We start from the raw sequence: 24001 nt of genomic DNA on the forward strand, positions 1-24001 counted from the left end.
TGTCCCGTCAGGTGTCCCGTCAGGTGACCCCCCAGGTGACCCCCCAGGTGACCAGTCATGTGTCCCGTCAGGTGACCCGTCAGGTGTCCCGTCAGGTGACCTGTCAGGTGACCCCCCAGGTGACCCCCCAGGTGACCAGTCAGGTGACCCGCCAGGTATCCCGTCAGGTGACCCGTCAGGTGACCCCCCAGGTGACCCGTCAGGTGACCCGCCAGGTGACCCGTCAGGTGACCCCCCAGGTGTCCTGTCAGGTGACCCGTCAGGTGACCCCGTCAGGTGACCCGTCAGGTGACCCCCCAGGTGTCCTGTCAGGTGACCCGTCAGGTGTCCCGTCAGGTGTCCAGTCAGATGACCCGTCAGGTGACCCCCCAGGTGACCCCCCAGGTGACCAGTCATGTGTCCCGTCAGGTGTCCCGTCAGGTGACCCCCCAGGTGTCCTGTCAGGTGACCCCCGTCAGGTGACCCCCCAGGTGTCCTGTCAGGTGACCCGTCAGGTGTCCCGTCAGGTGTCCAGTCAGATGACCCGTCAGGTGACCCCCCAGGTGTCCTGTCAGGTGACCCGTCAGGTGACCCGCCAGGTGTCCCGTCAGGTGACCCCCAGGTGACCCCCCAGGTGACCCCCCAGGTGTCCTGTCAGGTGACCCGTCAGGTGACCCCCCAGGTGTCCTGTCAGGTGACCCGTCAGGTGACCCACCAGGTATCCCGTCAGGTGACCCCCAGGTGACCCCCCAGGTGTCCTGTCAGGTGACCCGCCAGGTATCCCGTCAGGTGACCCGTCAGGTGACCCCCCAGGTGACCCGTCAGGTGACCCGCCAGGTGACCCGTCAGGTGACCCGTCAGGTGACCCCCCAGGTGTCCTGTCAGGTGACCCGCCAGGTATCCCGTCAGGTGACCCCGTCAGGTGACCCGTCAGGTGACCCCCCAGGTGTCCTGTCAGGTGACCCGTCAGGTGACCCCCCAGGTGTCCCGTCAGGTGTCCTGTCAGGTGTCCCGTCAGGTGTCCCGTCAGGTGTCCTGTCAGGTGATCCGTCAGGTGACCCGTCAGGTGTCAGGTTGTCTGGCCCGTCGTCTCCTGTGGTGGAAACACCTGCAGCTGCTCACTCCTGTTACACCTGAACGCAGCACAGAGCACTTTACTGTTCTCCCTGTAGCTCCGCCCCCCTCCACCTGACCAACCAATCAGCTGCCAGCGTGGATCTCATTGCGAGGGAGTAGTGAATGTAGATGTCCAATCCGGAAGCTGCCACGCCCCTGTCCCGTCCTGTCCCTTGCCCCCGTCCTGTCCCTTGCCCCTGTCCTGTCTAGTTCAGATGCTGACCAGCAGGGGGAGCTGATGCTGCTCATGCTGCCCCTTTAAAACCACAGAAGAAGAAATGAGAGAATCTTCTTCACTGAATGTTTCTGCTCAGTCCTGCACCTGCCCTCTAGATACATGACCACGCCCCGTTCACTTAGCCACGCCCACTTGTAATCTTTTTATTTGTTTTGTTTTATCTTCTTCCTGCCGTTGTAGGCGTGTCCTTCAAAGATCCAGCCGTCAATCAAGATCCTCTGTGATCAAAATGACAAATCAAACTGCAAACCTCATGTAGGAGAAGACAGAGGAGGCGGAGCTTAGACCAGAGGACGTCTGGACAGTGGACAGATCTGTGAAGACGCTGCTTCATGGACATAAAACATCACATGGTCTGATTTTGTACAGTTGTTCATGTACAGAATAAATAAAAGAACCTCAATGAACACATCTGATTGTTTATTCTAGTCACATGACTCTAATGATGACATCATCACCCAGGGACACTGGTCAACATGTTTATTAATTAATCATCACTGAGGGACACGTCGATCACAAACAAGACTCAAGAAAATGTCCAGGTGAGCTTCCTGTCACCTAAAGTTCCTACACGGCTTCACTGCTCCTGAAGTGGTCGTGGTGAGTTCAGGGTCTGCTGGAATAGTCACGGTGTGTGGATGTTGAGGGTCGCGGTGCGTTCAGGGCCTGGAGATGCAGTTCAAGGTGTGACGATGTGTCCAGGCCTGAGGACGCTGCCGCGGTGCGTTCAGGGCCCGGGGACGTTGTTCCTGCGGGGCAGTCGCAGGGCGGCGGCGCTCTGTCGGCTCTGCAGCGTGTGTTGGACCATGTCCTTCCACTGGTCGTCAGAGATGTCCCTGGCCCACGGCGGCACGCCGAGAGACGGCAACGCCACGGCCGCCATCGTCCTCTTCACCAGCTCCACGTGGTCTACAGGGACAGGAAGGGACGTCAACAGAAAGAACATGGAGGCAAAGGACAGGAAGTGATGCAGACAGACAGACAGGAAGACAGGAAGTGATGCAGACAGACAGACAGACAGGAAGTGATGCAGACAGACAGACAGACAGGAAGTGATGCAGACAGACAGGAAGTGATGCAGACAGACAGGAAGTGATGCAGACAGACAGACAGGAAGTGATGCAGACAGACAGGAAGTGATGCAGACAGACAGACAGACAGACAGACAGGAAGTGATGCAGACAGACAGACAGGAAGTGATGCAGACAAACAGGAAGTGATGCAGACAGACAGGAAGTGATGCAGACATACAGGAAGTGATGCAGACAGACAGACAAACAGGAAGTGATGCAGACAGACAGGAAGTGATGCAGACATACAGGAAGTGATGCAGACAGACAGACAAACAGGAAGTGATGCAGACAGACAGGAAGTGATGCAGACAGACAGACAGACAGGAAGTGAAGTATCACCTGCGTCCATGGGGATGGAAGTCCGGCTCCTCTGAGCTGCTGCTCCTTCAGGGTCCTCCTCCTCATCACTGTCTGGAGGAGGAGCTTCAGGGAGGTGGAGACCCATCACCTGCAGGAGAGACAGACAGGTGAGAGAGAGACAGGTGAGACGAGAGAGAGACAGACAGGTGAGACGAGAGAGAGAGACAGGTGAGACAAGAGAGAGAGAGACAGGTGAGACAAGAGACAGACAGGTGAGACAAGAGAGAGACAGGTGAGACGAGAGAGAGACAGGTGAGACAAGAGAGAGACAGACAGGTGAGACAAGAGAGAGACAGGTGAGACAAGAGAGAGACAGACAGGTGAGACAAGAGACAGACAGGTGAGACAAGAGAGAGACAGGTGAGACAAGAGAGAGACAGACAGGTGAGACAAGAGAGAGACAGGTGAGACGAGAGAGACAGACAGGTGAGACAAGAGACAGACAGGTGAGAGTCTTACCTCTATCCTTTGCTGCACCTGCTGCAGCTGTTCCATGTGTGAGGTCTCCTCCCCCTGCCCCTCCCCCTGCCCCTCCCCCTGCCCCTCCCCCCCGTGGTTCAGTCCGTCAGGTTCCTGGTTCAGAGGCTGGTAATAATATGCTCCTCCACTGTTCAACCCCTCCTCTTCCTCCTCCTCCTCTTCCTCTCCGTCCAGCTCCATCTCCCCCCCCTCCTCACCCCCTCCTTCCCCCCCGCTCCATACCACTCCCCCTGGCAGCGGCGCTCCGTCGGACGGACGATCGTCCTCTCCCAGCTCGTCCTCAGAGCTCGGTAAGACTCTCTCTGGTCCCATCGCACAGCTCCACACTTCCATCCACGACTGTCTGAGGGGGACACGGGGGACACGGGGGGAGACAGTGAGGACCTGGAACTTTAAATCAGTCTCAGTGATTGGATCACAAGAAACCAGCTGAAAATAAGCTGGTCAGAGACGCTGGGACAGACTGTCTCTCTCTCTGAGACACTGGGACAGACTGTCTCTCTCTCTGAGACCCTGGGACAGACTGTCTCTCTCTCTCTGAGACGTTGGGACAGACTGTCTCTCTCTCTCTCTGTCTCTCTGAGACCCTGGGACAGACTGTCTCTCTCTCTCTGAGACGTTGGGACAGACTGTCTCTCTCCTCTCTCTCTCTCTCTGAGACGCTGGGACAGACTGTCTCTCTCTCTGAGACACTGGGACAGACTGTCTCTCTCCTCTCTCTCTGAGACGCTGGGACAGACTGTCTCTCTCTCTCTCTCTCTCTCTCTCTCTGAGACCCTGGGACAGACTGTCTCTCTGTCTCTGAGACGTTGGGACAGACTCTCTCTCAGAGATGCTGGGACAGACAGTCTCTCTGTCTCTGAGACGCTGGGACAGACTGTCTCTCTCCTCTCTCTCAGAGACGCTGGGACAGACTGTCTCTCTCTCTCTCTCTCAGAGACGCTGGGACAGACTGTCTCTCTCTCTCTCTCTCTCTCTCTGAGACCCTGGGACAGACTGTCTCTCTCTCTCTCTGTCTCTCTGAGACACTGGGACAGACTGTCTCTCTCTCTCTCTCTCTCTCTGAGACGCTGGGACAGACTGTCTCTCTCTCTGAGACGTTGGGACAGACAGTCTCTCTCTCTCTCTCTGAGACCCTGGGACAGACTGTCTCTCTGTCTCTGAGACGCTGGGACAGACTGTCTCTCTCCTCTCTCTCAGAGACCCTGGGACAGACTGTCTCTCTCCTCTCTCTCTGAGACGTTGGGACAGACAGTCTCTCTCTCTCTCTCTCTGAGACCCTGGGACAGACTGTCTCTGTTTGTTTACTTTTAACTTCCGGTTGTTCTTCTTCGTTGGTTGTTGACTCGGTGCGTCACGTATCGTAAATGTATTTGAGGGTTTAAATATTTAAATGTTTGTTTCGCTGCTGATCAGACTGAACAGAGTATTTATTTATTTATTTAGTTTATATTTATTGAGACTTATAAATTTAACAGCTGACTCTCCAGAGACCTGACGTCTGTACATGTGTTTACCTGGAATCTTAACTCAGGTGATTGTTAACATCTTATGTGTTCAGAGTCTTAACAGCCAGGATGCTAACGGCTAACAGTTAGCACTGGTGTTTTCAGGTCGCAGGTTGTTGGTTCTATTCCAGCTCTGTCTGCTGCTGCAATGTGTCCCCGAGAACCTGTCTGATGCCCAGGTACGAGGAAACGATGGAGAACACCTGGAGCAGCTAAAGGCTAATGTAGTTAGCAGCCAGTGTAGCTAGCGGCTAATGAAGCTAGCAGCTGTGTGGCTGGAGGACTCGCTGCCGTTACCCGCTCATTAAACTTCCTGTTTGTGTTTGTCAGATTAATAAACATCCCACAGGTGAGGTGTCTTACCTGTCCGTCTGTCTGTCTGCTCCAACCGACCACAGGTAGCGGTTAGCCGCTGCTAGCTGCAGCTGCTGCTCACACTTCCGTGTGCGTCACGACGCAGCAACGAAACATCCGACGCAAATATTAATTTGCCATTTTAATTTTCAGATTTTAACGTTTAAAGTAAATATGTTTGTTTCAAAATAACTTTAAGCGTTTAAAAATATTTATGTATGAATTTTTCAAGCGGTCAGTATTTCTATTTTGATTTTACTTCCTGATTTAAAACGTCATTTCCTCATTCACTGAGGAAAGGACTTCATATTATTATTATTATAATTTAATTATTATTATTATTATTATTACTTTTATTGATCAATGCAACAGAGATGAAATTATTATTGTGAACAACCTGGACCGGACCTGTCTTTTTCTCTGTCTCCATGACGACGGATTAAAACGAGGCTCAGTCGGAAGTGATGTCAGAGCTGTAATCGTCTATAACAGGAGGTGTTACTCTGACCAGAATCTGAAGTCTTGAAGGTTTTAATTATTATTATTATTACAGACTGAACATGACGTCACAGCAACAGTTTAAATTAATATATTTATTTACATGCATGTCCATTTACTAACCGACTTTAAATATGAACATTATCAGATTTATTCTTTTATCTTTCTCTGCTCTGATATTTAAACAAGTTTAACGTTATAACTTTTAATTGAAATGATTAATTCATTCATGATTTCACACGGGATAAATATAATGTCTCTGTCTCTGCCTGTCTCTCTCTCTATCTCTCTCTGTCTCTCTGCCTGTCTCTCTGTCTCTCTCACTGCCTGTCTCTCTGTCTCTGTCTCTCTCACTGCCTGTCTCTCTGTCTCTGTCTCTCTCACTGCCTGTCTCTCTCTGTCTCTGCCTGTCTCTCTCTGTCTCTGCCTGTCTCTCTGTCTCTCTCCCTGCCTGTCTCTCTCTGTCTCTGCCTGTCTCTCTCTGTCTCTGCCTGTCTCTCTGTCTCTGCCTGTCTCTCTGTCTCTCTCACTGCCTGTCTCTCTGTCTCTGTCTCTCTCCCTGCATGTCTCTCTCTGTCTCTGCCTGTCTCTGTCTCTGCCTGTCTCTCTCTCCCTGCCTGTCTCTCTCTGTCTCTGCCTGTCTCTCTGTCTCTCTGCCTGTCTCTCTGTCTCTCTCACTGCCTGTCTCTCTGTCTCTGTCTCTCTCCCTGCATGTCTCTCTCTGTCTGCCTGTCTCTTTCTCTGCCTGTCTCTGTCTCTCTGCCTGTCTCTCTCTGTCTCTGTCTCTCTCTGCCTGTCTCTGTCCGTGTGGTGTTCTTGGTCCCAGGAATCCGGATGGAGTGAGCCCTCTGTCCTCTCTGTCTCTTAGTAACACTCACCTGCAGAAACACACCGGGACTCTCGGAGCTGTCAGCGACCGAAGGACCGTCTCCTTGTCCGGCTGAGAGACCCCGCTGCTCTACCCCCCGACCTCCCCACATCCCCCCACCCTCACCCCCCCTTTTCTGATCGAAGCTGATCAATCGATTCCCGGACTGATCGGTTCTCCCGGTGGATCAGAACCGGCGCGTGGCCTGCGGCGACATCAGCAAACGATGACATCAGCGCGTGACAGTCCCGATCTCCATGACAGCTGATCGATTATCTATCAGGTTAATTGATCACCGCATCCCACAGCCAATCAGAGAGCGTCATTGATCAGCTGATCGGTTCCTGCTGCTGCCATGATCATCAATAACTCTCTACTGACTGGTTATCGATTATTACTGACTGGTTATCGATTATTACTGACTGGTTATCGATTATTGTCGATTATTATACTGGTTATCGATTATTACTGACTGGTTATCGATTATTGTCGATTATTAGACTGGTTATCGATTATTACTGACTGGTTATCGATTATTATCGATTATTAGACTGGTTATCAATTATTACTGACTGCTTATCGATTACTACTGACTGCTTATCGATTATTGTCGATTATTATACTGGTTATCGATTATTACTGACTGGTTATCGATTATTGTCGATTATTAGACTGGTTATCGTCGATTATTAGACTGGTTATCGATTATTATCGATTATTAGACTGGTTATCAATTATTACTGACTGGTTATCGATTATTACTGACTGGTTATCGATTATTACTTACTGGTTATCGATTATTATCGATTATTAGACTGTTATCAATTATTACTGACTGGTTATCGATTATTATCGATTATTAGACTGTTATCAATTATTACTGACTGGTTATCGATTATTACTGACTGGTTATCGATTATTGTCGATTATTAGACTGGTTATCGATTATTACTGACTGCTTATTGATTATTACTGACTGGTTATCGATTATTACTGACTGGTTATCGATTATTAGACTGGTTATCAATTATTACTGACTGGTTATCGATTATTACTGACTGGTTATTGATTATTACTGACTGGTTATTGATTATTACTGACTGGTTATCGATTATTACTGACTGTTATCGATTATTACTGACTGGTTTATTACTGACTGGTTATTGATTATTACTGACTGGTTATCGATTATTACTGACTGGTTTATTACTGACTGGTTATCGATTATTACTGACTGGTTATCGATTATTACTGACTGGTTTATTACTGACTGGTTATCGATTATTACTGACTGGTTATCGATTATTACTGACTGGTTATCGATTATTGTCGATTATTAGACTGGTTATCGATTATTACTGACTGGTTATCGATTATTACTGACTGGTTATTGACTGGTTATCGATTATTACTGACTGGTTATCGATTATTACTGACTGCTTATCGATTATTGTCGATTATTAGACTGGTTATCGTCGATTATTAGACTGGTTATCGATTATTATCGATTATTAGACTGGTTATCGATTATTACTGACTGGTTATCGATTATTACTTACTGGTTATCGATTATTATCGATTATTAGACTGTTATCAATTATTACTGACTGGTTATCGATTATTACTGACTGGTTATCGATTATTGTCGATTATTAGACTGGTTATCGATTATTACTGACTGGTTATCGATTATTACTGACTGCTTATTGATTATTACTGACTGGTTATCGATTATTACTGACTGGTTATCGATTATTACTGACTGGTTTATTACTGACTGGTTATCAATTATTACTGACTGGTTATCGATTATTACTGACTGGTTATCGATTATTACTGACTGGTTATTGATTATTATCGATTATTAGACTGGTTATCAATTATTACTGACTGGTTATCGATTATTACTGACTGGTTATCGATTATTACTGACTGGTTATTGATTATTATCGATTATTACTGACTGGTTATCGATTATTACTGACTGGTTATCGATTATTACTGACGGGTTATCGATTATTACTGACTTGTTATCGATTATTACTGACTGGTTATCGATTATTATCGATTATTACTGACTGGTTATCGATTATTACTGACTGGTTATTGATTATTACTGACGGGTTATCGATTATTACTGACTGGTTATCGATTATTACTGACTGGTTATCGATTATTACTGACTGGTTATTGGTTATTAATGATGGGTTATTGATTATTACTGACTGGTTATCGATTGTTACTGACTGGTTATTGATTATTACTGACTGGTTATTGATTATTAGACTGGTTATTGATTATTACTGACTGGTTATCGATAATTACTGACTGGTTATTACTGACTGGTTATCAATTATTATCGATTATTACTGACTGGTTATCGATTATTACTGACTGGTTATTGATTATTACTGACTGGTTATCGATTATTACTGACTGGTTATTGATTATTAGACTGGTTATTGATTATTACTGACTGGTTATTGATTATAACTGACTGGTTATCGATTATTACTGACTGGTTATTGATTATTACTGACTGGTTATCGATTATTACTGACTGGTTATCGATTATTATCGATTATTACTGACTGGTTATCGATTATTACTGACTGGTTATTGATTATTACTGACTGGTTATCGATTATTACTGACTGGTTATTGATTATAACTGACTGGTTATCGATTATTACTGACTGGTTATTGATTATTACTGACTGGTTATCGATTATTACTGACTGGTTATCGATTATTATCGATTATTACTGACTGGTTATCGATTATTACTGACTGGTTATTACTGACTGGTTATTGATTATTAGACTGGTTATCGATTATTACTGACTGGTTATCGATTATTATCGATTATTACTGACTGGTTATTGATTATTACTGACTGTTATTGATTATTACTGACTGGTTATTACTGACTGGTTATTGATTATTACTGACTGGTTATTACTGACTGATTATCGATTATTACTGACTGGTTATTGATTATTACTGACTGGTTATTGATTATTAGACTGGTTATTGATTATTACTGACTGGTTATCGATTATTACTGACTGGTTATTACTGACTGGTTATTGATTATTAGACTGGTTATCAATTATTATCGATTATTACTGACTGGTTATCAATTATTATCGATTATTACTGACTGGTTATTGATTATTACTGACTGGTTATTGATTATTACTGACTGGTTATTGATTATTACTGACTGGTTATTACTGACTGGTTATTATTATTACTGACTGGTTATTACTGACTGGTTATCGATTATTACTCACTGGTTATTGCTTATTACTGACTGGTTATTGATTATTAGACTGGTTATTGATTATTACTGACTGGTTATCGATTATTACTGACTGGTTATTGATTATTACTGACTGGTTATCGATTATTATCGATTATTACTGACTGGTTATTGATTATTACTGACTGGTTATTGATTATTACTGACTGGTTATTACTGACTGGTTATTGATTATTACTGACTGGTTATTACTGACTGGTTATTGATTATTACTGACTGGTTATTGATTATTACTGACTGGTTATTACTGACTGGTTATTGATTATTACTGAACCCCCCCCCCCCCCCCCCCCCCCCGTCCTGCAGGTGTCCCAGAATGCTGCCGGCCTCCATACAGATCACCGGAGAGCTGCTGTCGGCGGCCGAGGTCCAGGACATCTGTGAGAGTCTGAAGGAGGACGGCGTCCGGCTGCTGTCTGTCCGCGGCTGCCAGCTCTCCGACCGGGACTTTGGACGTGTCTGCCGCGGCGTCGCTGAGGCGCGCTCACTCGCTCAGCTCAACCTCAACCTGGGCGTGGTCTCCAGCATCAGCCGGACCCGACACCTGGCCGACGCCCTGACGGCCAACCGCTCCCTGCAGACCCTGTTGTGAGTAGACTCATCTGATTGGTTGCTGGCTTCTTGTTTGATTACAGACATACCTTGTGATTGGCTTCTAATAGACGCTTCAGGTTTCTGCGTCAATTTGACGCCGTAGCACATGGAGGACAGGTTAACTGAGGAGGTTCAGAGACACAAACATTTGTATGACTGAAGTTTCAGTCATTATTGTTGAAAGTGAAGCAGGAAGTAGAAACAAAAACCCGACTGGCAAAAAAGACACAGCGACATCTAGTGTTTGGGTGGTGGTGTTACAGAGCGAGCCAGACTGACGAGGAACAAGTAAATGACTCACACCTGTGTAGGTTACATGCATAAGACTCTGTCTCCCCCCAGTCTCCATGGCAGCCCCCTGCTGGACGCCGGCCTGGTCACCCTGAACCCAGCGCTGTCCACCCACCCGGCGCTGGTGTGTCTGGACCTGGGCGACTGCATGCTGGGAGACGAGGCGCTGGGTCTGATCTGTGGCATGCTGCCACCGGACGGAGCCAAGTCAGGTGAGACACACCTGGTCCAGGTTCACTTATCAGCTACAGGAAGTAAACATCAGACAATAATAACAATACTATTACCACATATTACCACCTACGACCATATAGTACCACCTAGCATCATTTAACACCACATAGTACCACCTAGCATCATTTAACACCACATAGTACCACCTAGCATCATTTAACACCACATAGTACCACCTAGCACCACCTAGGACCACATAACTAGAACCACCTATTACTATTACCAGCTGGTACCACTTAGGATAACCTAGAACCACCTATTACTTCCTAGGACCACATAGTACCACATAATAACATTTAGCACCATTTAGTACCACCTCGGATCACCTAGCACCAGTTAGCACCACCTAGTACCTCCTGGGACCACACTGAACCATATAGTACCATCTAACACCATATAGTACCACCTAGGACCGCATAGTACCACATTAAACCACCTAGCACCACCTAGGACCACCGAGCACCACCTAGTACCTTCTAGGACCACACTGAACCATATAGTACCACACTGAACCATATAGTACCACATAGGATCACCTAGTACCTCCTAGTACCACTCAGTGTATTGCTCCACTGATCTTCAACAGTGTCCTGGTATTCTAACAACCAGTCAGTACTATCTAGCAACCAGTCCTCTGTATCCTGGTGACCTTCTGGATCAACCCACCAACTGTCCTAAGGCTCCTAGCAACCAGCTGGTGCCACCCTAGCAACGGTAGAAGCTCAGATCACTATAGCAACCACTTTTAGACAACAGCGCAGGTTACAGATGATCCAGGAGTCACCTGACCCTCTCAGGTTTAATGTCGTCAGACGCGCTAAATTAATTGATGAAGGAAAGAAGTTCAAATAACCTGCAGCTGTCACAGCAAAGGATTCTGGGAGATTTAACTCTTCACTCTCACATCAACTAGAGACCAGAGAGTGAGGAGCTAACATCTGTGATTGGTCAGAAATTGGAAGTTGCCATGGTTAAATCAGTAAAGCGGCCCTCTGTTAGCTGCCAGATGCTAACATTCACAGTGTGGCCGCTAATCTCTTCTGGGTAGAGATCATACTGTGTGGGTGCACGCTGAACGAACGCCGTGATCTGATGGACACAGTCGTCAAAACGACCGACATCCAAAATGAATAGTGCCTCTCGTCATCCATCACCCACATCGCTTAGTGTGTGTGACGTATGCTGCAGTGGGAGGGGCCTATGACTGAGCACTTGAGTTTCTGGTGAATTAGAAATTACATGGCCAGAACTTTGTTCTTGTTCTTGCAGCCCTAGGAGCAAAAACTAATTTCTTACTGAGTATGTAACAAGCTTAACTCTGCCTCTAACCCTGCTGCTGGCCCTGCTGCTAACCCTGTTGCTAACCCTGCTGCTAGCCCTGCAGCTAGCCCTGCTGCTAACCCTGCTGCTAGCCCTGCTGCTAACCCTGCTGCTAGCCCTGTTGCTAACCCTGTTGCTAACTCTGCTGCTGGCCCTGCAGCTAGCCCTGCTGCTAACTCTGCTGCTAGCCCTGTTGCTAGCCCTGTTGCTAGCCTTGCTGCTAACCTCTGGTAGTTCTGTCTGTGCAGGTCTGAGGGAACTGACTCTGAGTGCCAACCCAGGCATCACCTCCAAAGGTTGGGCTCGATTCTCCATCGCCGTGGCTCACAGCTCACAGCTCCGAGTTCTCAACCTGGACTACAACCCCCTGGGTAACCAAGACGCAACCATGGGGTTAGGGGTTAACCCTAACCCACTGTTATGCTTGTTCTGACGGTCTTGGTTCTTGTGGTCCTAGTTCTAGAGCTGATGGATCATGGTCTAGTGGTTCTAGTTGTTCTGGATGCTAGTGTTCTTTCTCTATATAATCTCAAATATTTCTGGTTCTGGTTGCTAATGTTCCACTCCTGTCTCCAGGTGACCATATTGCCGGGATGCTGGCGGTTGCGGTGGCATCCAGCCGGACCCTGGAGGTTCTGGACCTGGAAGGGACTGGACTGACCAACCAGTCGGCACAGGTAGACGGATCCGTCCTTCACTGCTGGTCCAATATCAGAACCAGTTCCTGTTTAAATAAATAAAGTATGGTGTTCTGACCCCTTAGGTGTTCTTGGACATGGTGCAGAACTACCCAACCAGCCTGAGGGCCCTGGTTCTGGCAGAGAACGAGATCGGTCCTGAGCTGCAGCAGCAGATCAGTGACCTCCTGTCTGAAGGAGAGGAGGACGACGACAGGGAGGCCCCACCCCCATTCACAGGCTACGCCTCCAGCAGTGCTCTCCAGCCAATCAGAGACAAGTACCAGACCCCCATCTGGCTCCCTCACAGCAGTAAGGGCTGAACCCTCCCCCCTTCCTCACCCCCAGACTGTCCCCCTCTCTGCTAGGTTCTGGTTCTGCTGGTTCTGCTGGATCCGGTGTGTTTAGGTGACCTCTGTGGCAGTTCATATCGTAGTGATGAGAATAATTTATATTCGTTTAAGCTCTTTCTTCTTCTGTGGTGGTTCATACATGTGGACAGTGACCTGTAAACTCTTCTTAATTCTGTTCAGTAATAATCAACGTTTATATGTTAATTATCTGATTCCTTTAAAGGGCCGGTTGGACATGTAGAGGACTGGCAGTGTTAGCTTAGCTTAGCTTAGCATAGCTCTAAATGTGTCGTTCTCTGACCCACAGACTCCAGCCCTCAGATGGTCTTGCTGACATCAGGTCTAGGTGAGAGCTTATTGGCTGAGACTGAGATGTGACACCTCCCACAGACACACCCACTTCCTGTTACGCTGCCGGTGTGAATGTTTGTTTTTCATCACTTCTCTGAGTTCTCAGAACAACTGATGGCTGGCAGCCAATCACACGCTCCGTTTGATGTAGCAACTTTACATAGACCAGGAGACGCCAGGTGACTTCCTGTTTTTGATGAATGTACTGATTGTTGATTGGTTCGCTGCTCTGATGTCACAATAAAACAGTTTACAGCTTCATAAGAAGCAAAGGCTCCAGCTGGTCCTTAACTGTCAACAACATCAACGGTTAGCAGAGAGTCAGTGTCAGATTTTATTTCCTGCTGAGACGTTGATCTATAAACATCTACCAGAAACACTGTGGGATTTATGACCAGTCATTAGCATTAGCATTAGCATTAGCACTGCTAGAGATCCTGTTGAGTTCAGTGAGTAGGTTCAACCAGCAGATAAATCATGAACACAACAGTTTGAGGACTTCTTTCTCATTGGACACAGGAAGTAGAATCCCTCCATAATAAAACATCTGTGAGACGTTCAGGTTCCCAAACAGCTTTAATGAAAAGAGTGATCAGATGTTTGTCTATTAACAGACGCGACACAATAAATAATTCTCTATGTACATAAACAACCACTTTACTGAATAATCACCACAACTCCTTTAAACATCCATGACTCATCCTGCACTTGGGGGTGTGGTCTAATTAATCATGCACCTCCCTCCCAGTCTCTTACAGGAAGCATTGTCATCATCATCATTCTTTCAGTTTTTACACGAAAAGACTAAAATGAGACATTTTACAGAGAAACATTTAAATTAAATCCTCAGATGTAGAAATTACATCTTTTTCAAATTAAAAGTGTGCTCCTCGGCTAACCAGCGACACTTAGCATAACACAACCCTTAGAACTAACAGCATTGTGGGTAATGTAGGGAATCAGTTTGAATTGTCACTGTGATGATGTCACCGGTCCAGTGCATGCTGGGAGAAGGCGGAGTTAAATGACCTCCGAGTTGAGTTTCTTCTTCTCTGCTTCTGCTGCGTTCAGGAAACTGATCTGACACTGGTCTCTCTGCGGTGTCCTTCGTCCCTGTGTTGATGATGCTACTGAGGGGGCGTGGCCGCAGTCCCTGCAGCGACCCTGCAGCACAAGGGCGGCGGTCAGCGCCGCCACGCCTAGCGTCATCGCTGCCATCGACAAGACAATGGTGAGCTGCAGCCGTGAGAGTCCTGCATCGCGGCGCTCGCTCACTGTCACCTTCACGAGGCCGTCTCCATGACGACTGCTGTTCCCTCTGTCGGCGGCCTGTCCCCCCCCTCCTCCTCCTCCTCCCTCCCACCTCAGCGTCGTCCAGCTGGACTCATGGGCGCCACCAGCCCTCAGCGGCGTCTGGCAGGTGGCCCCAGTGAAGTCTGGACTGCAGACGCAGCGGAAGCCTCCCGCGAGGTCAAGGCAGCGGCCGCCGTTCAGGCACGGTCGGCTAGCGCAGTCGTCAACGTTGATGGTGCAGAAGCGCCCGGTGAAGCCGGCAGGGCAGACGCACGAGAAACGGTTGATGGCGTCCAGGCAGGTGGCGCCATTGGCACAAGGTCTCATCAGACAGTCGTCAACGTTGGTCTCACAGCGACGACCCGTGAAACCAGACAAACACCGACACGTCAATTCCACCGCAAAACCATCAGAGTCCTCACACAGACCGCCATTTTTACATGGAGACCTGGAGGAAGAGGAAGAGGAAGAGGAGGAGAAGTAGAGACAGGAGATAAACATCCATCTGACTAAAGCGTACATGTAGAATCTGATGATGTTACAGGACAGTTTGAGAACGTAAGAGGAATCATAGGCAGGTTGGAGCTTTCTCTGCAGTAAAGGTTGACTGAGAGCTGTGACAGTGATGGACTGACAGACCTCGTCTGGTGGCAGGGACCCCACTTCCTCTGGCAGGTGGAGCCATGAAAACCTTCAGGACAGAGACACCTGAAGTCTCCACTGTCCTCCATCACACAGGTGGCGCCGTTCTGACATGGCTGCTGCAGCAAGCACACGCTCAGGTCTGACAGGAAACAGGAAACGCATCAGACAGGAAACAGGAAACACATCAGACAGGAAACACATCAGACAGGAAACAGGAAACGCATCAGACAGGAAACAGGAAACGCATCAGACAGGAAACAGGAAACACATCAGACAGGAAACACATCAGACAGGAAACAGGAAACGCATCAGACAGGAAACAGGAAACACATCAGACAGGAAACACATCAGACAGGAAACAGGAAACGCATCAGACAGGAAACAGGAAACGCATCAGACAGGAAACAGGAAACACATCAGACAGGGAACACATCAGACAGGAAACAGGAAACGCATCAGACAGGAAACGCATCAGACAGGAAACAGGAAACGCATCAGACAGGAAACAGGAAACACATCAGACAGGAAACACATCAGACAGGAAACACATCAGACAGGAAACAGGAAACGCATCAGACAGGAAACAGGAAACACATCAGACAGGAAACAGGAAACAAACTGACCTTTGTCACAGAACCGCCCCCCCCATCCTTCCTCACATCTGCATTGCCATGGCTGCTCACAGTTACCATGGAGACAACCAGGAGATGGGAGACAGAGGTCACAGAGGTCACCATCCCAGCCAGGGTCGCATCTGGAGGAGAACGATTGATTGATTGACTGACTGACTGATTGATTGATTGGTTGATTGGTTGATTGATTGATTGGTTGATTGGTTGATTGACTGATTGGTTGATTGGTTGGCGTCTCACCTGCAGACTCCGAACTCGTCACAGCGGCCATTGGTGATGTTGCAGCTGCAGTTACCTCCTGCAGGAAGAACCAAGAACCAATCAGAGACGAGATGCAAAGACAAAGCTAATGTTGATGTCCAGAAGGACGTCCTCAGAGCCATGCTGCCGTTGAAACTTTTATTTCCACACCTGCTCTGAATGCCTCATCAGACTCTGACCTCTGACCTCTGAGGAACAAACACAGTCTCTGCTGGTTCTGGGTTCCTTGTTAAGACCTTGTGGCTCAGAGGGTCTGTCAGAGGTCAGAGGTCAGAGGCAGGGCCCCCCGGTGGAGCGGAGGATGGAGGATGAGCCCTGCAGCAGCAGCTGGGAGACGCTTGGCGTCATCTGATCCGACAGCTGACAGCGGCCACATTAACAGAGAACAATGAGCTGCTGAGCGCCTCTGAGCGCGCTCAGTGGATCCAGGAAGACTTCGTGCTCTGAGCTCACAGATCAATAATCTGATCTGGTTCATTGATCTCTGGCTTCCACGCCTGCAGGCGGCGCTGCTGCTGATCCTGATCCAGTTATTGATCGATGATCAGTCGATAAATCACTACCTGGGAAACTGGGTCCAGAACCAGAACCAGCTGGATCCAAACCTGGAGACCCCTACTGTCCACCCTGACCTTGCCAACACGATCAGACCTGATACCCCACCCCACCCCCCACCTGTCGGATGAATCTGTCGCCATGGTTATAACATGGTCTTGTGACCTACCTTGACCTCTGCAGGGCGGGAATACAAGGACAACGAGGACGACGGCAGCTCTGACTGTCAACATGTCGACAGGAAGTTGAGTCCTGAAACAGAGGACAGAGACCGTGACCAGGACCAGGACCAGGACCACATCGGCTGCTTCCTGTTTACAGTCTGAAGAATGTGCATGTATCCAGGAAGCAGTCGACCCTTTGAGAATAAAAGACGTTAACCAGGTGGTTTGAGGCTGGACATGTACCAGGTGTCCCCTCAGACCCTGGAGCACGGACAGTGTCTCCATCAGTGTGTCCACAGCTGAGACAGACATCAGCGGTTCCTGTTCTGGGCCTCTGTGTCGACTCTGTTGAAGATGGAGGAGGATGTGTCGGTACTGACTACGTTTCCCAGCATCTCCCTACTTTATATTCTTCTTTATGTTTCAGTGATTCTTCTTCTACCTCCACTAATCTGAATCCATCACCTCTCTGCTGTCTCTGACGTCCTGACCCGGTCTGAACTGGCCCGGCGTCAGAGCTGATGTCAGGTCTCAGAGTCAGTCCAGAGTCCAGCATAAACAGGTCTCGGTTCTTCTTCTTCTTCTTCTTTTTCTTCTTCTTCTTCTTCTTCTGCTGTCCGGTCGACCTTTAAGCTTCACTGTGATCCTCAGGTGAAGAACGTCTAGACAAACAAAAATCAGAACCCTCCAGAATCCAGACCTCCAGCTGTTCCTTTAAATGTGAACCAGCAGCTGGAGGTCATGTGACCTGCCTGCTGTTCCTACCAGAGCTCTGGTTCCTCCTGGTTCTGATCGGACTCTCCTCCTGGTTCTGATCGGACTCTCCGCCAGCTCGCCGCCTGTCGCTGTGACCGAACTGTGGGTCTCTGTGCCCACACACTCGTCTGTCAGGCGGGAAACAATGAGCAGGAGATTATGGAGGGAGTCAGACAGGAGTGGACATGCCTGCGACATACCACAGCAGCAGAAGAAGAATGAGGCGAGTGTGTGAGGGAAAGGAAAGCAACAGGTGGTCGACTGCAGAGCCTCACTGAGCGCGTTCAGTCACCGTTTACATTTAAATAAAGCTCAGTGAAACCTCGCCACTCTGAGCACACTACGAGCTCGAATCACAAATATTTCTTCTTCTGGAGGGGGTGGAGTCTGTAGTCCCCGCCCCTTACCCCACCCACACGTGACTTGTGTCCTCATGTGTTCTCATCCAGTCCAAAGAACCATGTGACCAAATACTTGTATGTGTACTGGTCTCACTCCTTTTATCAAGGCTACTTGGAACAGCCAGGTATCCCAGAATGCATTTCACTTTCCTACAGAGTGACCGTCCTCCAGAGCCTGAAGTAAAGAACAAGAGTGTGATTGGTGATCGCTGCCCGGCAGTCGCCATAGTCGCCATCTAGCTAGCTAGCATGTTTACCATGACAGTTAGCTGTCTAGCTAGCATGTTTACCATGACAGTTAGCTGTCTAGCTAGCATGTTTATCATGACAGTTAGCTGTCTAGCTAGCTAGCATGTTTACCATGACAGTTAGCTGTCTAGCTAGCATGTTTATCATGACAGTTAGCTGTCTAGCTAGCATGTTTATCATGGTGGTTAGCTGTCTAACTAGTAAGCTTCATATCAACTACTGTTAGCCTGTACTGAGACACCATTCAAACCATAACAGCTAAGCTATGCTATGCTAGTTAGCTTTTCACCGAGCAAGCAGCGTTGTTTGTGTTATTTAACACTTGATACTTTGGCTAACATATCCTAGCAGCTAGCCATTTGTTGTTTGGATTAAATCAAAGGTTCTGGGTTCTAATCCAGGCCGACTGGTTCCTTTCTGTGTGTAGTCTGCATGTTCTCCCTGTGTCTGCGTGGGTTCTCTCCAGGTTCTCCAGCTTCCTCCCACCGTCCAAAGACATGCTGGTTAGGTTCATTGGTGATTCTAAATTGGCCGTAGGTATGAGTGTCTCTCTATCTAAGCAGCAGAAGAAGAAGAGAAGCTCTTGAAGCGTCTTTGTTGTCTCCTGCTGGGGTCAGCTGCTGCCATGGCAACGGAGGAGGGGATGTTGGTTGCCATGGATGCAGGATGTAGATACGGTCCCAGCTGGGCAATGTTTCTGATAGTTTCATCACTCTGACACGTCTGCTGACAGTCCATCACTTTCAGAAACATAACTACATCTCTCATCATTTCCTTGCCTCTCAGTAAACTCTCCTTCCTCCTCCTCCTCCTCCTCCTCCTCCTCAGATGTTTTCTTTCTTTTCTGTTGTTCCAACACAGAGAAACAACGTCAGACGTAGAAACACTGACACCTGGTGGAGGCCCAGACTCGGCTGTCTTTGATTTTTAAAGGTAAAGTCTTCAGCGCTGGACGTGGCCTGATGCTCAGACTAGTTTAGTGTAAAAGACCTGTTTACGGACTACGTCATGACTACGTCACAATGGTTGGCTGGAGGCAAGAACCACAGGCTGGCGTTATCAAAATGTCATCTTGCTTTGTTGTAGGAGAACGGTTAATAGCTCAAAACTGAAGTTTTATCACATACCAGCTGTTACTCTGAGTCAGAAAGATCATAGAAGCCTGTGTTGGCATGTGCATTAGCATATACAGCTATCTCATATAAAACATATATGGAGTTAACTTTATAGCTGACAAATACTAGATGCAGGTAACTTTTAAATCTTTTAAGTCTTGTTCATAACCATTCAGGACACAGTTGTACGCATCTAAGGATTCACATGTACTCATTTTATCTTTCGTGTCCACGTTTGGTTTCTCTGTCAAGTGTCCAACTGTTACTCAGTGGTTACTCCTTTCAGATCCTCATCCACTGTTCAGATAAAAGTAATTAAATGAAATCATATTTTCTTCCACCACTGTCAAGAATAAGCCGACAGAAGCTGCTCGTCCGTGTTAATTCCTGTGGGTTGTTTTGCCTCCAGCTAAGCCCCGCCCACTAAAAAATGTCAGCAGGAGACCACCAGGTGCTCCATGTTATCGTGGTGTAATACCAGAGACGACCGCCAGGTGCTCCATGTTATCGTGGTGTAATACCACAGACGACCACCAGGTGCTCCATGTTATCGTGGTGTAATACCACGGACGACCACCAGGTGCTCCATGTTATCGTGGTGTAATACCACAGACGACCACCAGGTGCTCCATGTTATCGTGGTGTAATACCACAGACGACCACCAGGTGCTCCATGTTATCGTGGTGTAATACCACAGACAACCACCAGGTGCTGGTTGATCTCCTGGTCGTGACTCTGAGCTGAACTCTCTCCTTGTGACTGAAACTTTGAATCAAACTGAGCAGAATCAGGGCTTTTCAGCTCAAACTGACATATTTTTCTCCAGACGTAAGAGTTTGTTCATAAAAACTGAAAAACTAAAAGTTCCAGATGCAGCGATTGTTTTGAAGGAGCAGAGATTAAAGAGGAGTTCTTACCTTGAGTTGCTTCATTCACCGTCTGTTTATGTTTGAAGCTGCAGCGAAGGACGAGGAGACGCTGCTCAACCCGTCCTCCCCCGTCCTCCCCCGTCCCTCCTCTTCATTTAACACTCCCCTTCTGTGGGCTGCGACCCCACACCCCAAGGAGGAGGACGAGGAGGAGGTGTTAATTAGTGTTGATTGACTCATAAACACTTCCACTGAATTAAAGACACAAACAATCATGGTGTCGTCAGAGCTTTAAAACAACAACTTTCATAGATCATGTGTCTGAACCAATCAGAACCAGGAGATGAACGCCATGAAACAAGGACCTCAGTGGTGACCTGTAGGGGGCGCTGTCTGGACTGTCCTGCTTTCATCGGTCAAAACTGTGATGTGTTTTGTTTGAGATGTTCCATCGTCGTCTGTGTTTGTTCCTGAATCAGATGGAACACGCTCAGACTCGTCCTGGAACCAGGAAGTTTTTTTCCAGGCGTTGATCCTGACAGACGATGCCCTGGGAAGCAGAAACCCACACTGATCCTCAGGAGAACTTGTCAGACTGATTCTGGTTTAACACAGTGCTCCAAATGTCACCAGAACCACCCGAAGAACCAACAGAACCAGCTTGAATCACCAACAGGTCTCCACAGGAGGTCTCTACAGAATCCTTAATAATCACAAACCATCGTCTCTGAGGAGGAGGAGGAGGAGGAGGAGGGGGAAGAGGAGGAGGAGGAGGAGGAGGGGGAGGAGGAGGAGGAAGAGGAGGAGGAAGAGGAGGGGGAGGAGGAGGAGGAGGAGGAGGGGGAGGAGGAGGAGGAGGAGGGATCTGTGGTGGATTCTTCTGATCTAAACTCAGACACAATGACCTGCTGCTGCTTTGTTTATCCAGACAAAGAATGGGGTGCGGGGGGGGGGGGGGGGGGGGGGGCAGCCTTGACCCCTTCCTCACCACAGCAGCTGAGGATCCCCCCCCCCCCCATACACCCCCCCCCCATACACCCCCCCCCCATACACCCCCCCACCCCCTATACACCCCCCCACATACCTCCCGTTTAGACAAGAGGCCCATGTTATCTTTATCTTTGTTGTTTCCTCCTCTTCCTCCTCTTCCTCCTCTTCCTCCTCTCCCTCCTCTTCCTCCTTTCCCTCCTCTTCCTCCTCCTCCTCCTTGATTCTCACTTCCTCTGTTCTTCCCCTGAACTTTGTCACATTTCCTTGTTAGTATCACACCTGTAGCCTTCATCAGAGTCTTCATCAGAGTCTTCATCAGAGTCTTCATCACACCTGTAGCCTTCATCAGAGTCTTCATCAGAGTCTTCATCAGAGTCTTCATCACACCTGTAGCCTTCATCAGAGTCATCATCACACCTGTAGCCTTCATCAGAGTCTTAATCAGAGTCTTCATCACACCTGGAGTCTTCATCAGAGTCTTCATCAGAGTCTTCATCACACCTGTAGCCTTCATCAGAGTCTTCATCACACCTGTAGCCTTCATCAGAGTCTTCATCAGAGTCTTCATCACACCTGGAGTCTTCATCAGAGTCTTCATCACACCTGGAGTCTTCATCAGAGTCTTCATCAGAGTCTTCATCACACCTGTAGCCTTCATCAGAGTCTTCATCACACCTGGAGTCTTCATCAGAGTCTTCATCAGAGTCTTCATCACACCTGTAGCCTTCATCAGAGTCTTCATCAGAGTCTTCATCAGAGTCTTCATCACACCTGTAGCCTTCATCAGAGTCTTCATTACACCTGTAGCCTTCATCAGAGTCTTCATCAGAGTCTTCATCAGAGTCTTCATCAGAGTCTTCGTCAGAGTCTTCATCAGAGTCTTCATCACACCGGGAGTCTTCATCAGAGTCTTCATCAGAGTCTTCATCACACCTGTAGCCTTCATCAGAGTCTTCATCAGAGTCTTCATCAGAGTCTTCATCACACCTGTAGCCTTCATCAGAGTCTTCATCAGAGTCTTCATCAGAGTCTTCATCAGAGTCTTCATCACACCGGGAGTCTTCATCAGAGTCTTCATCAGAGCCTTCATCACACCAGGGTAGCGCTAGCCTCCGTTAGCTCCAGTGCTAACTGCATGAAGCTGAGATGAGTCAGGGACAGAAACAGCTGAAGGACTCAAACCACCAACGTGTCCTTCATTCCTTCATTCCTTCATTCCTCTCATAGCTGTCATGTCACTGGCAGTGGGGGGGGGGGGGGGGGGGGGCTGCATTGTTATGGAGCAGCTGGACATTGTCCTGACACACACACACACACACACACACACACACACACGTTAGAGATGTTTTTAACTTTGTATTCTGCTCCTGGAGCTCAACAACTCGTCAACAACGTGTATCCCTCAGTCGTGTCTACAGGTGTCTGACTGTCCCTCAGTCGTGTCTACAGGTGTCTGATTGTCCCTCAGTCGTGTCTACAGGTGTCTGACTGTCCCTCAGTCGTGTCTACAGGTGTCTGATTGTCCCTCAGTCGTGTCTGCAGGTGTCTTATTGTCCCTCAGTTATGGGGACACACTTGTTTCAGTCTACACGAAAAAACTCTGCTGCTCAGAATAATAAGGATGAATTCACAATAAATAAATGAATGAATGAATGAAAATTTATTTATATTTATTTGTATCCATTATTCCGAACATGTAATTAATTTAAATTACTTTATTTAAAGAGGGAATATCAAATAAATGTGTCTCCTTTTATTGAATCAACCGTGAAAACCTAAAGATTTAAATAAAGTTTCTTTAAAACGTCATGTGATTCAGACTTTTATTTATGTTTTTCTTTAATACTTCTTTAGGGGCGTCTCAGTGGAGAGGTGGTCATCACTGATGCCTCCCAGCCAGAAGGTTCTGGGTTCTAATCCAGGTCGACTGGTTCCTTTCTGTGTGTAGTCTGCGTGTTCTCCCTGTGTCTGCATGGGTTCTCTCCAGGTTCTCCAGCTTCCTCCCACCGTCCAAAGACATGCTGGTTAGGTTCATTGGTGATTCTGTCTCTCTGTGTTAGACTGGGATAGACTGGAGACCTGTCCAGGGTGGACCCCCCCCTAGACCGACGACAGCTGGGATAGACTGGAGACCTGTCCAGGGTGGACCCCCCCTCTAGACCGACGACAGCTGGGATAGACTGGAGACCTGTCCAGGGTGGACCCCCCCTCTAGACCGACGACAGCTGGGATAGACTGGAGACCTGTCCAGGGTGGACCCCCCCTCTAGACCGACGACAGCTGGGATAGACTGGAGACCTGTCCAGGGTGGACCCCCCCTCTAGACCGACGACAGCTGGGATAGACTGGAGACCTGTCCAGGGTGGACCCCCCCTCTAGACCGACGACAGCTGGGATAGACTGGAGACCTGTCCAGGGTGGACCCCCCCTCTAGACCGACGACAGCTGGGA

The 24001-nt window shown here is 48.1% G+C and overlaps 3 protein-coding genes across 5 annotated transcripts; 1 reads left to right on the forward strand and 2 right to left on the reverse strand.

Moving 5' to 3' along the window:
• Window positions 1–1798: 1798 nt before the first annotated feature.
• Window positions 1799–5243, reverse strand: mea1 (male-enhanced antigen 1). Its single transcript, XM_084562084.1, has 4 exons — window positions 5118–5243; window positions 3226–3589; window positions 2746–2854; window positions 1799–2242 (listed from the first exon to the last, which is right to left on the reverse strand). Exons 2-4 carry the CDS (start codon window positions 3577–3579, stop codon window positions 2061–2063), a joined length of 645 nt encoding a protein of 214 aa, XP_084418210.1. The 5' UTR covers window positions 3580–3589; window positions 5118–5243; the 3' UTR covers window positions 1799–2060.
• A 1381-nt stretch (window positions 5244–6624) lies between these two features.
• Window positions 6625–14007, forward strand: lrrc73 (leucine rich repeat containing 73). Its single transcript, XM_084561594.1, has 7 exons — window positions 6625–6757; window positions 10106–10387; window positions 10736–10896; window positions 12487–12609; window positions 12815–12915; window positions 13002–13227; window positions 13576–14007. Exons 1-7 carry the CDS (start codon window positions 6732–6734, stop codon window positions 13644–13646), a joined length of 990 nt encoding a protein of 329 aa, XP_084417720.1. The 5' UTR covers window positions 6625–6731; the 3' UTR covers window positions 13647–14007.
• Window positions 14008–14184: 177 nt separating this feature from the next.
• Window positions 14185–20632, reverse strand: dlk2 (delta-like 2 homolog). Of its 3 annotated transcripts, XM_084561592.1 has the most exons (7): window positions 20609–20632; window positions 17935–18053; window positions 17175–17257; window positions 16430–16487; window positions 16181–16311; window positions 15552–15696; window positions 14185–15360 (listed from the first exon to the last, which is right to left on the reverse strand). In XM_084561592.1, exons 1-7 carry the CDS (start codon window positions 20621–20623, stop codon window positions 14640–14642), a joined length of 1272 nt encoding a protein of 423 aa, XP_084417718.1. In that variant the 5' UTR covers window positions 20624–20632; the 3' UTR covers window positions 14185–14639. The 3 variants fall into 3 exon arrangements, with proteins under 3 accessions (XP_084417718.1, XP_084417717.1, XP_084417719.1); XM_084561591.1 differs by lacking the exon at window positions 20609–20632 and having other exon boundaries at window positions 14191–15360; window positions 17175–17831; window positions 17935–18297; XM_084561593.1 differs by lacking the exon at window positions 20609–20632 and having other exon boundaries at window positions 14191–15360; window positions 17413–18297.
• Between the last annotated feature and the right edge of the window lie 3369 nt (window positions 20633–24001).

The sequence above is a fragment of the Chelon labrosus genome (assembly GCF_963514085.1).
Source record: "Chelon labrosus genome assembly, chromosome: 15".
Lineage (NCBI taxonomy): Eukaryota > Metazoa > Chordata > Actinopteri > Mugiliformes > Mugilidae > Chelon > Chelon labrosus.